Source organism: Candoia aspera, chromosome 1 (genome assembly GCF_035149785.1).
Source record: "Candoia aspera isolate rCanAsp1 chromosome 1, rCanAsp1.hap2, whole genome shotgun sequence".
NCBI lineage: Eukaryota > Metazoa > Chordata > Lepidosauria > Squamata > Boidae > Candoia > Candoia aspera.
The window spans coordinates 218,103,862-218,119,952 of NC_086153.1; the positions used below are offsets into that span (position 1 = coordinate 218,103,862).

The 16,091-nt window shown below is 41.1% G+C and overlaps 1 protein-coding gene across 3 annotated transcripts in view; it reads left to right on the forward strand.

The window, feature by feature from the left end:
- MYLK (myosin light chain kinase) overlaps positions 1-16,091 on the forward strand; it is a 392,661-nt gene that overhangs the window by 235,519 nt on the left and 141,051 nt on the right. For 2 of the 3 annotated variants that reach the window (XM_063288774.1, XM_063288777.1), the window contains exons 3-5: positions 6,557-6,761; positions 8,496-8,544; positions 11,746-11,911. The exons of the other annotated variant lie outside the window; for it this stretch is intronic. In XM_063288774.1, coding sequence (XP_063144844.1) covers positions 6,557-6,761; positions 8,496-8,544; positions 11,746-11,911 — 420 coding nt within the window. The remainder of the gene's footprint in view (positions 1-6,556; positions 6,762-8,495; positions 8,545-11,745; positions 11,912-16,091) is intronic. 3 annotated transcript variants of the gene reach the window in all.

Here is a 16,091-nt window from a genome sequence, read left to right on the forward strand (position 1 = left end):
TGCATGTTTTCGAACTGCTAGGTGAGCAGGAGCTGGGACGAGTAACGGGAGCTCACCCCGCTGCGCGGTTTCGAACCGCCGACCTTCCGATCGACAGCTCAGCGGTTTAACCCGCAGCGCCACCGCGTCCCATTTCCTTCTATTAGAAATACAATTTATGTATTTTGATTCCTCTCATCTATGTATATATTCTTGGACCTGCATTTCTGTGACACCTTTTGTACTGATACCAACAGCCTTAGACAAAGAATCTCATTTGGATAGGGCTGAGAGTTCACTTAAGCCTTGCTTAAGGAAATGGATTGCTGGGGAGGACAATTGTTATGGTTTCCATGAACTTCAGGAAACACGGCCTCTCAATACTAAATTATAAAACAAGAAGTAGATAATAATAATTCTGCCTAGTAATTGGTAAATACCTCCTTTCAGTGGGTCACCAGGGCTGTAAATCAGCTCTAAGTTTTCCATAATATTATCCTTCACAGAGATCCCAAATATTGTTATCTTGCTTTGGAAAGAGGTTGTTTTCCCCCCCACCCCTAATTCTAGGAGGAAAGTGCCTTGATATATCTGTCTAAGAAATGTGCTTTTTTGCTGAATGTATTTAGTGTTCCTTGGACAAGTTGTAATTGGGTAGCATCCCTTTTACAGATGCATTCACATTTTACCAGTCTTCAACAACAGGATTATTCTTTGCAACTGAACTGGAATGTATACTCTAGAACTGCCATCTTTTTTCTCTTTTCAACTGTTTTTAGTGCTTTTCAAACTAGTCTACATATACCAGTTTAAATACAAAGCAGTATCTCTGTCTAACGTTTAAATGTACACAAAACAGCATCTTGTGTTGTTTATTCGTTTAGTCGCTTCCGACTCTTCGTGACTTCATGGACCAGCCCACGCCAGAGCTTCCTGTCGGTCAACACCCCCAGCTCCCCCAGGGATGAGTCCGTCACCTCTAGAATATCATCTATCCATCTTGCCCTTGGTCGGCCCCTCTTCCTTTTGCCTTCCACTCTCCCTAGCATCAGCACCTTCTCCAGGGTGTCCTGTCTTCTCATTATGTGGCCAAAGTATTTCAGTTTTGCCTTTAATATCTTCCCTCAAGTGAGCAGTCTGCCTTTATTTCCTGGAGTATGGACTGGTTAGATCTTCTTGCAGTCCAAGGCACTCTCAGAATTTTCCTCCAACACCACAGTTCAAAAGCATCAATCTTCCTTCTCTCAGCCTTCCTTATGGTCCAGCTCTCGCAGCCATATGTTACTACTGGGAACACCATTGCTTTAACTATGCGGATCTTTGTTGTCAGTGTGATGTCTCTGCTCTTAACTATTTTATCGAGATTCATCATAGCTCTTCTCCCAAGGATTAAGCGTCTTCTGATTTCCTGACTGCAGTCAGCATCTGCAGTAATCTTTGCACCTAGAAATACAAAGTCTTTCACTGCTTCTACATTTTCTCCCTCTATTTGCCAGTTATCAATCAAGCTGGTTGCCATAATCTTGGTTTTTTTGAGGTTTAGCTGCAAGCCAGCTTTTGCACTTTCTTCTTTCACCTTCATCATAAGGCTCCTCAGTTCCTCTTCGCTTTCAGCCATCAAAGTGGTATCATCTGCATATCTGAGATTGTTAATGTTTCTTCCAGCAATTTTAACTCCAGCCTTGGATTCCTCAAGCCCAGCATGTCGCATGATGTGTTCTGCATACAAGTTGAATAGGTAGGGTGAGAGTATACAGCCCTGCCGTACTCCTTTCCCAATCTTAAACCAGTCCGTTGTTCCGTGGTCTGTTCTTACTGTTGCTACTTGGTCGTTATACAGATTTCTCAGGAGGCGTACAAGATGACTTAGTATCCCCATACCGGTAAGAACTTGCCACAATTTGTTATGGTCCACACAGTCAAAGGCTTTAGAATAGTCAATAAAGCAGAAATAGATGTTTTTCTGAAACTCCCTGGCTTTTTCCATTATCCATCAGATATTGGCAATTTGGTCCCTAGTTACTCTGCCTTTTCTAAACCCAGCTTGTACATCTGGCAATTCTCACTCCATGAATTGCTGAAGTCTACCTTGCAGGATCTTGAGCATTACCTTACTGGCATGTGAAATAAGTGCCACTGTTTGATAGTTTGAGCATTCTTTAGTGTTTCCCTTTTTTGGTATGGGGATATAAGTTGATTTTTTCCAATCTGATGGCCATTCTTGTGTTTTCCAAATTTGCTGGCATATAGCGTGCATTACCTTGACAGCATCATCTTGCAAGATTTTGAACAGTTCAGCTCGGATGTCGTCATCTCCTGCTGCCTTGTTATTAGCAATGCTTCTTAAGGCCCATTCAACCTCACTCTTCAGGATGTCTGGCTCTAGCTCACCGACCACACCGTCAAAGCTATCCCCGATATTGTTATCCTTCCTATACAGGTCTTCTGAATATTCTTGCCACCTTTTCTTGATCTCTTCTTCTTTTGTTAGGTCCTTGCCATCTTTGTTTTTGATCATGCCCATTTTTGCCTGGAATTTACCTCCGATGTTTCTAATTTTCTGGAAGAGGTCTCTTGTCCTTCCTATTCTATTGTCTTCTTCCACTTCTGCGCATTGCTTGTTTAAAAATAATTCCTTATCTCTTCTGGCTAACCTCTGGAATTTTTCATTGAATTGGGCATATCTCCCCCTATCACTGTTGCCTTTTGCTTTCCTTCTTTCTTGGGCTACTTCTAGTGTCTCAGCAGACAGCGATTTTGCCTTCTTGGTTTTCTCTTTCTTTGGGATGTATTTTGTTGCCGCCTCCTGAACAATGTTGCGAACGTCTGTCCATAGTTCTTCTGGGACCCTATCTACTAAGTCCAGTCCCTTGAATCTATTCTTCACCTCCACTGCATATTCCTTAGGAATATTAGTGAGCTCATATCTAGCTGATCTGTGGGTCTTCCCTAATCTCTTTAGTCTGATCCTAAATTGTGCAAGAAGTAGTTTGTGATCGGAACTACAGTCAGCTCCAGGTCTTGTTTTTACCGACTGTATAGATGTCCGCGACCTTTGGCTGCGAAGGATGTAGTCAATCTGATTTCGGTGTTGTCCATCTGGTGAAGTCCATGTATAAAGCTGCCTCTTAGGTTGTTGGAAGAGTGTGTTTGTTATGCAGAGCGAGTTGTCTTGGCAAAATTCTATCAGCCTATGTCCTGCTTCGTTTTGTTCTCCCAGGCCATGCTTACCTGTAATTCCAGGTGTCATTTGACTGCCCACCTTAGCATTCCAGTCTCCTGTGATGAAAATAACATCTCTTTTAGGCGTGTTGTCCAGTAGGTGCTGCAGATCCTCATAGAACTGCTCTACTTCAGCTTCTTCAGCATTTGTGGTTGGGGCGTATATTTGGATCACTGTGATGTTAGATGGCTTGCCCTGAATTCGAATTGAGATCATTCTGTCGTTTTTTGGGTTGTATCCAAGCACTGCTTTAGCCACTTTACTATTAATTATGAAGGCTACTCCATTTCTTCTGTGGTCCTCTTGTCCACAGTAGTAGATCTGGTGGTCATTTGATGTGAAGTGGCCCATTCCAGTCCATTTCAGTTCACGGACGCCCAAAATGTCTATCTTTAATCTTGACATCTCACCAATAACCACATCCAATTTGCCCTGGCTCATAGATCTTACATTCCAGGTTCCAGTGGTGTGTTGATCCTTAGAACATCAGATTCGCCGTTCACCACCAGCACTGTCGGCCACCAGCCATCCTTTCAGCTTTGAGCTAGCTGCATCATCACATCTGGGGCTAGTTGAACTCATCCTCTGTTCCTCCCCAGTAGCATTTTGACCATCTTCTGACCTGGGGGTCTCATCTTCCGATGGTATACCGACATATCTCTGGTTGTACTGATCCATTTAGTTTTCGCGGCAAGAATACTGGGGTGGGTTGCCATTACATTCCCCAGGGATCGCATTTAGTCTGACCTCTCTGTCATGACCTTCCCGTCTTGGGTGACCCTTCACGGTTTAGCTCATGGCATCATTGAGGTGCTCCAGCACCACGACAACGTAACGATCCTTTGCTGAAGAAACAGCATCTTAGTCTAATATATTTATTTATACCAAACTTGATCTTAGCCAAAACATTGAAAACGAACTTAAACAAACTCAGACCTGTTTCTTAAGATGCTTCTTGAGAAGGAACACTCTAGTCTCTGCAGTTAGAGCTGAGGCGGGCATCTGTCCTATACAAAGTTACTCTATGATAAAACTTTTAATTATTTTTGGAGGATTCTTCTAAAGGATCCTGACAGATTACCCAAAATGTGTCTAATGAACAGATTAGTGTAACACATACTACCACTTGGGTAAAACTGCTTATCAAAGTTATCTTTCAGTATGGTCTATTAGTTCAATACCTAACTTCAGTTAATTATCAGGACAAGAAAATGTTTAAACAGAGGGTTTTGCCTGTAGTGCCCAAACCACTATTAAGTCACTTGCAAATATTAGTCCCTTAAAATACTTGACAAAGAATAAGAAGGTATTTCAAATAAAAAAATACCTATGTATATAACACAGTACCAAAGAACAGTTTTTTACTAAACGAGATTTGAGTTATTTGATTCTATGGTGAAACCTGGGAGATTTTATTTCGTGCCATAGTATGAAAGAAAGCATATATGTGTTAACTGTGTGTGCTGCCCAGAGTCACATGCAAGTGAGATGGGTGGCCATATACATTTAATGAATGAATGAATGAATGAATGAATGAATGAATGGAGCCTCAGACAGAAAATACTGCACATGTTCTGTTTGAGTGCAAGCTATATGCTTCAGTAAGAGTGAAGTACCACTACTTGACAGAATAGCCTATTGGGATACTGGCAATAGATTGCCTTATTTCCTCCAGGGTATAAACTTGTGTGTTACTCATAGGACCACCAAGTTAATAGTTAAGGCTGTTCAACTGAGGACTCATTTTATAAAAGAGATTGGGTAGTATGCAAAGGTGATTATTTTATTTGAATGTACTTCATTTTGTATCTTTGTATCTTTGCATTTTTCCTTTTGGTATTATTTGGTATTTTGATAACAGTCAATTGATTAATAAATAAAAGTGAATATGTCTAGGTGCAAATGCAGTATTTGTGCATTGGCATGAGACTTGGAGCTGACAAAATAACCTACTAAGGAAATAAATATAGTGAGAAATATTTTTGAGCTGTTGCTTAACTTGCTACTCAGTGTAACAAATTCAGTGTAATAGGATGCATATGACAGGCTTATATTTATTGTTTCCTTGAGTCTTGAACATTTGGAATTATGTATTGTTATTGTTTGGTCATTGAATAGCTTTGTGCAGAGTTCCACTTATCACATTATTAAGGAATTCTGGCAGTTTAAAAAATGAAAAACAATGCAGAAGCCAAAATACCTTAAAATGTAAGCAAATCTTCCTGTAATTTTCAGCCCCACTAACTTTATATAAAAACTGTACCTCTACTAAGAATATTAGAGTAATATAAATATGTGTCTCCCAATACACCTTTCATCATATTCTATCAATCACATTACGATGTATCAAAAATTATTTCCCAGTTTATCTTGTTGAAAATATATAATGTTTGAACGAATGTTTGAAAATCAGATGTAGACATTCAAATGTTAATTATTTAATTATTTTTATCCTGCCTTTATTATTTTATAAATAACTCAAGGCGGTGAACATGCCTAATTCTCCTTCCTCCTCCTATTTTCCCCATAACAACAACCCTGTGAGGTGGGTTGGGCTGAGAGAGAGGGACTGGCCCAAGGTCAGCCAGCCGGCTTTCATGCCTAAGGCGGGACTAGAACTCACTGTCTCCTGGTTTCTAGCTTGGAGCCTTTACCACTAGACCAAACTGGCTCTCACATAATTTTTCTTCAATCCCAGATTAATGTGAATGCCTAAAAAATCCATAGATAATAACCACTATATTTTGGCCATCCTCAGTATTCACCACTATCCAAAAGGGGAAAAATAGTTAAATTCCTATTTTCAGACATTTACAAAATTTATCTGGGAGATCTGATTTTCATGTGTGAAAAATATTGTCGACCAGACTTTGTACACTGGCTGCCCCTTACTTTTTATTTAGCAGCTGGTTTATATGGAGTTATCTGAGCAATGCTGTTTCTGAACACTTTTCAAAGGGAATTCATCTGATAAAGGAAGTTATATTGTGTGAATTTCAAGCCACATATGGTGGTTTTAATTTACACTGTCATAGGTCTGTCCTACTATATTGAAATGTGGTGTAATAGATTTATCTTCTGAAGCTGCTTCTCAAAATTTCTCAGTTTTGGCTTTTAAACCTCAACAGGCAGAAGTTTTTGAATCAACGTTAACAGCTTGATGCATCAGTAGATTCTCTTCTTTCTGTTCAGATTTTTGCCTTTTGGCTCTTGGTGACTTGTATGTGTTTAGCAGATAGTGCTTCAGAAAATACTTTTCCACTGGCTTGCAAAGTGTTCTGCATTTCTTCCAGATAAAATCATTTTCTGTTTTTTTCCTCCCTCAACCCCCATTTCTACATGGAACTGTTTTAGGTGAGAGGCAACCCAGAACCTCAGATCACATGGTACAGAAATGAGCACCTTGTCACAGGAGAGCGCTATGTAGCAGATTGCAGCATCCGAGGAATTTTTAGCTTGATGATTAAAGAGGTGCGGGAGGAAGATGGTGGTCTGTATATGTGCCAGGCCAGAAATGCTGGTGGGATTCGCCAGGTAACTGTGGAATTGACAGTGGAAGGTAAGAATGTTATCATGTTCTGTTCTGGAAGCTCCACTTTCTATACAGTGGCCACAACAATCTTGTTTATTTTTCTTGATTGCAAAAGCAGATGTGGAAAGTTGAGGACAGGATGCCAGCTGGCTGCCATTTTATATGCCCTGGGTAACTCAGTGGGAGGAGAGAACCCAGCAGTTGAAGATACACAAGTTGTAATGTGAACCTGCTACAGAAAGTTTGAGGGGCAAGGCCATCAGCTGTGTGAAAATATCCTGAGAATGATTTTGTGCCCGTTGCCATTTGTTTTTCTACATTATTGTAATAATGATCTCACCACTATAGATCAGGAATAATAAATCTGCGATTTCAGAAAACTACTACCCCACATTACTGGCTATGGTGACTTGGGCTGCTGGGAGCTGTTGATCTTCAGTATCTGGAGAGCTACAGGTTTCCCCATCCTAATCTAGATACAACACTTTTGAACCTGTTGCCCTCAAGAACTTGGATGGATTTAAAAGGAACCTGGATAAATTCATGGAGGACAAGTCTACTGAAGGCTGTCTATCCTGAATACTCAATATTCCCTCCAAGACTGGGAGAAGCATGCCTCCAAATACCAGTTGTCCAAAAAGGCAGTTTCCAGTGTCTCCTGCTTGTGAGCACCCCAGAGGCATTTGATTGGGAACAAAATGCTGGTTAAGGTGTGCCTTGACTTGTTCCAGCAGGGCTATTCTTACATAGAACTCACACCTACAGGATACCAAGTGGGAAGACTGCTTTGGTGTTTCAAAGCAGGTTAATATAAGTCATTTATAACAATTATTTTTAAGGATAAAACACTGCTATCCTATTATTGCTTGCCTAAGCATCTCTAGAAAAAGCCCATGATATAAGAAGGATTTGATCTGAGGATATTTTGGTTCAAATCCCCGGCTTAGCCGCTATTATTTTTATTTTTTTGTTGAGATAAGCATAAATGATTACTTCTGGAAATTTACATTAAATTTTATTAATGTTTTTCTATCTCTTATGCTGCCTCCCATATTTTGCAGATATCAACTGTATTTACCATTCATTACACTTTATAAACACACTTGCTCACATCCAGTAGATGGTGCTGCAGACTCACAGGATAATGCCTCCCATCCTGACATCTTACTCGAAGCAGCTACGTAAAATACAAAGCAACATTTCGGTCATGATATTTCAGCATAGGAATGTATTGTAGAAATATCTTAAATATATTGAGGAAAAGGTAATAGATGCAGGCAGGTGAGCCAAACATGGCTTCAGGCTAGACCCTTGAAAGTAAATAAAAACTTCCTACTGCAAGGCTATGGGCAGTTTTTGAAATGGCAAAAACAATTAAGCAGTTCTATTTGTATGTGTGGACAAATGAGGTGAAACTACGTTTTCAGTAGAAGTTTCTTGTTTGGGGATATAGGACTCCAGTCTGGGCTGCTCCTCAAAGCCCTGCACAGCAAACAGCTGATGCCATGCACTGCGGTTGCTCCACCTCTGTTGTGAGGTGCAAGTGAGCAAAGCTTGAACATGTGTGTTTTTCAGGTAAAGGAGAATGGGCCGATGGAGAAGCAAATAATGCCTTTTCTGATAATTTTTTTTTAAACCACAGGCAAATATTTCATTGCAATATATAGAGATAGAGTAATCCATAAATTCCAACAAGATTCCAATGATTTGCAGTCCTGATAAAGTATTTTTATGTCTGACCATCTTTCTGTTTTCTTTTAGGAAAAGTTTTGAAGAAATACAACTTGTCCTCCAGTGCCAAAAGTTCTGGGTAAGAGTTTGAGTGGCATTTATATACTTATTGCAGATACCTGTTATGTAGCATGCACAGCTTTTGAAATATCTAAAAAATGGCAAGCTTTTCTGTTTGACTTTAGTAATAATTCTGCTGCATTCAAAACATTTCTTGGAACCGTGCATTTATGACAATGTCAATATATTTTCATGCCTGGTCTGCCTAGTGGGGTTGATGCCAATCTTGCAAATCTGATTGTGTTGTACGTCGTCCCCTTCTTATATTCTAGTGAATTAGGGAGGCCTCGGCCTGAGCCACTTCAGAGTGTTATCTTGTTTCTCTGGACTTAAAAAAAACGTTTCAGCCCCTTTTGCCTCGGCTGCAGTTCTTGTATATCTCCAGCAAGATTCATCTTCCTTACTCTCTACTGTATTCAATACTGTTAAAGGTTCTAAGCCATTTTGTGCTTACTCTGTTCAGCTGACAAAACTTTGAACCAAATTGACAATACAGTACAAGAAATATGTCGTCCTTTTACCAGTTCATTTATTTCCTTTTAATTTTGCTGTTGAATCTAGTCTGGACATCTCTGTTGGTGCCAATAGAAACTTCCTTTCTGGGGTTGTTATTATTAGCTGTTTTTACACACACACACACACACACACACACACACATTCCAGGCTTCTGCCTGATCCTGATTTAGATTCAGGGAGCTGAATTGCTGTTTAGTTTTTTTCCCATGAAGATTAATTTCATGTATTTTCTAGTTCGACTCAAGAGTTAATTCACTGTACTCACTGTACACCCTGGAGAAGATGCTGATGCTAGGGAGAGTGGAGGGCAAAAGGAAGAGGGGCCGACCAAGGGCAAGGTGGATGGATGATATTCTAGAGGTGACGGACTCGTCCCTGGGGGAGCTGGGGGTGTTGACAACTGACAGGAAGCTCTGGCGTGGGCTGGTCCATGAAGTCACGAAGAGTTGGAAGCGAATAAACAACTCACTGTGCAGATCATATGATCAACCTGCTATTTCTTTTTTAAAGAAAAAGAGAGAGACAAGCCAAGTGAGGCCTGACTTTTTAGTACTTTTAGCTGTTTGTTTAACACCTCATTATCACCTGACTGTAATCAACATTGTTAAGTTTCCCCATATTGCAGTCTTTGCAATATGGTGCTTGGGTCTTGGGTTGAGATCACCTGTGGTTTCTTTTAGTATTCTGATACATTGCAGAAGATGAGCACAGCCTGTTTGCTTACAGGTAAGCCTTCTGTGCAGTGCACATGACCATGACTCCAGCATTTGCTTGAAACTCACAGCTTCATTTTCATCACTGTTGATTATCCACTACTAATACGTGTGGTTGTGATGTTTGCCATTAAAGTGAGCCAGACTTCCTTAATCCTAACCTGCTGTGCTTGACATTTCTTGGATTTCAGCCAACAGTATGTTGGCTGGGGGATTTATGAAAGTCAGAGTCCATGAGGGCTGGAGGGGAACCAGTATGAGGAAGGCTGAATAGGTATTGCTTAGTGTGAGTTGCATGTTCTAATGCTGTCCCTTATTTCATGGCTCTTTATCGTGGTTTTAAGGGATGCACTGAACTCTATTGAACTGGTATTGGTTATTTGGCCTTTGAATTTCTGAAATATAAGCAGAGCTTGGTTAACATTGCGAAAATGTATAATATTATAGATATATTCCTACATAATATTCTTCATCATATACATAGCAGTATATAACAAAGGCCACTTTCTAGTCTTCTTTAGAAATGCCTTGTTCTGGAATATTTATGGAAATAGGCTAATAATCTTCTTTAAATTTTGGAGAAAATTTAAAAACTAACTTTGTTCCCCAGCTGCTCATTCTCAAAGCACAGGATTCTTACAAGTTCCTTGGGATTACTTTTTAAACGATTTTTAGTTCTTAAAATTTAAAGGGAGTGCTCTTAAGTTAGTTAATGTAACAGTTGACTGGAGCATCATAAACAAGAGGGCTTTTTCCCCCACCTTTCCTAATATGCCAGGAATTATTCCAAAAAACTAGCCAAGCCAAATAGTGACGGGCTTATAGCATGTACCTAAAACAATACATTCTGCTTATCTCTCCCACGCAACACACTTATTAACCCTGTCATCTCTACAATTATGAAACCAGTCAAAAGTGGTAGAACCCAAGTATCAAGAAGTATTAGCTGTTTAGCATTTATTTAAAATGAGTGGTCGTCTTACAGTTTTGCAAGACAGATGCTGAGTTTTCTGCAGAGTTGTGTTGTTCCTGGGGCCCTTGGTTAAACTGTGTAATTAGTGTTTTTAGATGAATTGCCAAAAATCATCTGCAGTAAATAGTTCCAGTTCTCACAAATCCAGATGCATCAGAGTCTGCTGCATAGAGTCATAGGAGTTCATTTAGTCATGGGGAGAATATTCTGTGAGAGCCGAAGCCAAGTGGGGTATATCGTCAATAGAGGGGCTGATTTTCTTTCCCTTTTGATCGCGGTGGCTTCTTCCTATTACTAGCTTTGCAGGTAGGAAAAGGCTTCTGAATTAGGTAATCTTTTCTAAGCCTTTGGACTGGAAACATTACCTACATTTTATCCTGAGGGGGGGGGATAACTCTGATACTTTTCATCTTAATCTAATGGCAGCTTTGAAAAACTTACCTGATTTATGGTTGTGCAAGATTGCATAGTTCTTCCAAAGGCTCACAACAGAAAGTCACACAGTTGAGTTGGACTTAGATGATAGTGATTTTGCTATGAGAATGGGGCAAGAACTCAGGGGGGGGAAATGACCAAGAAGAAAGCTTTTCTGTCAAATAGCATGTTTTTGCATTTGTGTGTATATTGGAGGAAGTCATGAGGTAAAATGGTATTTAAATTCAGGAGAAATGCATTGTAAAGATCTTTCTTGTACAGCTATTGAACTTGCATTCCCATGATGCACCCCCTAACATTGTTTTATACACAGAGTTTCCTTTCTTAATTATTTGGACTTTTCAGGGAGACAAATGTGGGCATCTATGCCTCCTAATAATGCTTGGAAAAAAGCAAGCCTTTGTTTCCTGATGCTTGAAAATATATGTTGTATTCTAGGACAGTGCTTACATGGAATTCACTTTTCAGGTGGCACCATATTGCATATTGCCTCCAATATTCTGCAACTCATTAAAAGCATGATTCAATAATAATGTTTGATCACTTATCTTATTAGTCCCTGATAATATTATTTCGTGTCCAGGGGTCGACCTTCTGTTCTACCGGTAGAACAACGGCCAAGCATCTGGGGAGAATGTCCACCCAAGTTTGCTACAAAACCCAACAGGGTCATTGTACGAGAAGGACAGACTGGTAAATTTTCCTGTAAGATAACAGGGCGACCTCATCCTCAGGTCACCTGGTTCAAGGTATAATTGTTTGCATAGCTATTCAGTTCTTCTAAACAGTTTTTAATGCATGTATACTGAGAGGATCTTCAACCATGGTTCATTTTTCCTTTTCCTATGTCTAGTATTATATCTAGGAAAAAAATAGATCCTGGAATCTTAAGTTTTCACCATTTGCATCACTAATACAGGTAGCCCTCAACTTATGACCATTGGTTCAAAGTTATGGTGGTGCTGAACGAAGTCCCCAAAGTTATGGCCGTTGCAGCATTACTGCGGTCACGTGATCAAAATTTGGCTGCTTGGTAGCCTGCCCACACTTACAACAGCAGGGGTACTTCAGCTCCCTCCCCCCACCTATCCTCCCCCCCATTTCTGCCCTTTTGGATGCCCTACACTTCGCCACATACCCCTGCTGCCCTCCACTGCTGCTGCTGCTACCCCAGCTGACCTTCGGTCTTCTACCTCCTGCTGGTGGCCTGGATCCAGGCAATGGGCAAGGGTGCAGCCACAGGATATGCACGGTGAGCTCAGCAGGGTGATGAAGCTTCATCTGCCAAAGAGAGCTTGAAGGCTTCAGTGTGTTGGAAGCGGCTGGCTGTTTGTGACATTTTGTAGGAGGAAGGCAGGACTGAGAGCGAGCAGAGGCCTGCAGGGAGGTCCTGCCAGCACTAGGCTCACCTCCACCCCTCACTGAAGCCCACAGGCCAGTTTTCCAGGAGCACTTCCAACATGAGCGACAGAGTGCACGCTGGGCCTCTGGAAAGCCCACATCGCTCCGCTTCCTCCCGTTCTGCCGCCACCCCAAACAGCACCTCCCACACAGCCTCCACCTTTGCCTGGGGAGCCACTGCTGGCTCTCCTGCCTCATCCGGCAACAGAGAGAGCCATGCCTCGCTGTCCCGCCTCCTCCTCCCTGGCCAGGCCTGGCAAGCTCCCCTTGGCAGATGAGGCTCCACTGCCCTGCCACATTCAACGCGTGCGTCCCAGGGCTGCACCCTCGCCCAGCGCCTGGATCCCAGGCCACTAGCAGAACAAAGAAGACAGTGAAGGTCAGCTGCGGGCAGTGGGGGGGCAGCAAGGGTAAGTGGCAGACAGCAGGGCAGCCAAAAGAGCAGAGATGGGGGTGGGGGGGAGATAGGGGAGTTGAAGTGAAGGCAAGCACAGCAGGGCAGGAGAAGCATGAGGTCCTCGCCTAACAACAGCACTGTCCTGGCCTAAAGACCACGACTGGGACTACTGGAACTGCTGTTGCTAAGCAGTGTGGTCACATGATGCTTTGACTAAATTACTGCATCACTTAGCAATGGAAATTCTGGTTGTAAGTTGAGGACTACCTGTAAAATTGTGGTTTGGCATATCAGAATTTATCCTATTAGGAACATTGAAAGACAGACTTACTGTCATGTTCACTGTTTCAATGTGCACTGTACATCGTAACATTACACGTGCCATGGTGCTGACGTGCATTTCTGTTGGGAGGGAGCTGCTGTGAAACCTTGTGCCAAGCTCTGTATCTGTGTTCATTACAATGGAATGTGTTTGGGTTATGTTCTCTGTTCAAGGACTTTTCCCGCAGACCATCAGAAACCGTTAGGAGCACCTGGGATTGTGAGCCTGGGAAGATTCTACGGGGGGAGGGATCTCGTTTGTACCGGGGGTTTTTAGTTTGCATTTGGCGCGCTTTTTCCATTCTCAGCTTTCTTTGTGAACCTGCATACTATTCTTTAATAAATCAGATATCTTTGTGCTTATGAGTCTGATGGTGCTTATGAGTCTGATGGTGTTTAGAATAGGCAATCATTATACTTATATACAAAGTGTTCTAATTTTATTTTATTTTTAAATTTTTATTAAAGACATTTTTTTGCAAAGTAAAAAGAATACAAATTTAAAGAAAAAAGAAAGTAAAGAAAAATGATAAGTAAGCAGAAAAGAAAGAAAAAGAATGAAAAACAAAAAGATATAAAGAAGTGGCCTCCAATCTTCTCACAGCAGTTGTAAACACATTTATATTTTATCCTCTCTCCCTCTCTTAAGGTTACATCATGGCTCTCTTCTTTCCACATTCTACCCTTTCTAATCATCAAACCCATTCATCACAAATTCTTTTTTTCTGTTTTCAGCAAAAAGTTCATAAAGGGTTTCCAGTTACTAACAAATGTAGTTACCAAACAAGTCAATTTTGCCATCTCAAAGTGTTCTAATTTTAGTGGTCTGTAATATTTGGATTTGAAGCAGGCAAGGATTATAGGTTTATTTTATTTATTTATTATATCCCGCCTTTATTATATTTATAAATCACTCAAGGCAACAAACATACCTCATACTCCTTCCTCCTCCTCTTTTCCCCACAGCAACAACCCTGTGAGGTGAGTTGGGCTGAGAGGGAGTGACTGGCCCAACTCGGCTCTCATGCCTGAGGCGGGACTAGAACTCCCAGTCTCCTGGTTTCTAGCCCAGTGCCTTAACCACTAGACCAAACTGGCTTGAGTTAAGGAGGTTAGGTTAGGGTTGCCTCGTTAATTTGCTGCTGAATGAGCCTAAGAAAAGGTGCAGCTTCTTTAAGGTGGCCTTTTCCATTGATTGACCAAACCTATAGCTATAGCGTGGGAAACATATTTAGACCAAGATATATGAGAGTGAGGGGAGGCCCAGAAAACTGAAAATATTGTTGGTGAACATGTGCTCAGTAGTTTGAGTGAAATCTGGAACATTTGTGGACAGATGGATGGCAACTTTACATCAAATTGGAGTGTTTAAGAAGAAACCAAACGACTTCTGATAATATAAAATGACAGATCATTTCTCATCTCTGTGCAATGTAACGTTAAAACCACATTAAAATTAACAACAAAATAATTGTTACCAGAATCATTTAACAGTGAAAATGTTGGTGAAAAAAATGTTTCTCTACAGATTTTCGAAAAGCCGAGAGAGTTGGGAGCCAAATGCAACTCCCTTGGGAATGCGAGTCATAGTTTTGAAGCAATATAAATGAGGACCAGGCCAAAATTGATGTTGAAATGCATTCAGAAAATCAGTGTAATTCAAATGTATGTGGAGTTGTGAGGTCAACACTTTCCTGATTACCCTTCCCAGAAATAAAACATTTGAAATTGTCCTGTAATAGTACAGGTCTGTTGGTACAAATGAGGAGTAAAGATCTTATTACCTCCTTTAGGCAAGGAGGAACACTTCCCTCCCATGATGAGGCATTGATCACTTCCCTTAATGAGGCCAGTCCTGCATTGGCTTATTTAAGCAGATGGTAGCTCTGGTTTCTTCACATATCCTGCCCACATTCCTGAGATTTACAAGCCAAAAAAGAGTAATAATAATAAGACAAGCACTTGCCAAGGTTACATCTCTGTGATCTGCCCCGATGTCACATTGTAGATAGATCTAATTGCCTTTTCTACAAAGAACACTGTAGATTGCTTACAGTGAATACCAATTATACCAGCTCCTTCCTCTCAACATCTTGGTAGAGAAAATGTCATACAGTCTGGAAAAGAAGTGCTGCCTAGTTCAGTGCAGGTGCATTGGAGATAAAGAAGTAGATACTCTTTCTATCTCCACTGCAATTGAAATGAGCTTTCAGATGGGCCTCACTCACTTAATCTGACTTTACCCAAGAGTCCCTCTGCTCTCCTATGACTGATGTCTCACCCACTTCATCACTTTTAGTTCCTTAATATGCCAAGGTGTTGATGTGGCTCTGTGAGAAGGAAGAGAACACTTTGGAACCATTGTGTCAGCTACCAGTCCGTTTCCATCAACAGCATTACTAATAAATGATTCCACAAGCGTATTCAAGAAGCCATTCAAATCCATCAGGTGCCTGGATTCAAACCTCCACAGGGGTAAAGGACCACTGTGGTCCTTTACCCCTGCAGAGGTTTATACCAGCTGCCTGGATAAAACTCTTGTGTGTGTGATCTGTCCATGATAATGAAGTTGCACAAGTCAAATTGTCAAATCACCAGTTTGACAATTGTCAAGTCACCAATTGTCAAGTCACCAGTTCCACCTGAACAGAAAGTGAAATCCAACATGTGCCATGCTGCAATCTTAGGGCCAGATACTTGTTAAGATAGGTCCACAGTCATCATGAAATTCTTAAAAGTTCCTAACTGAGTATGGTTAATGACCTCAGGATGGTCACTGATATCACTCAGGACAAGGAACCTAGGCTGGT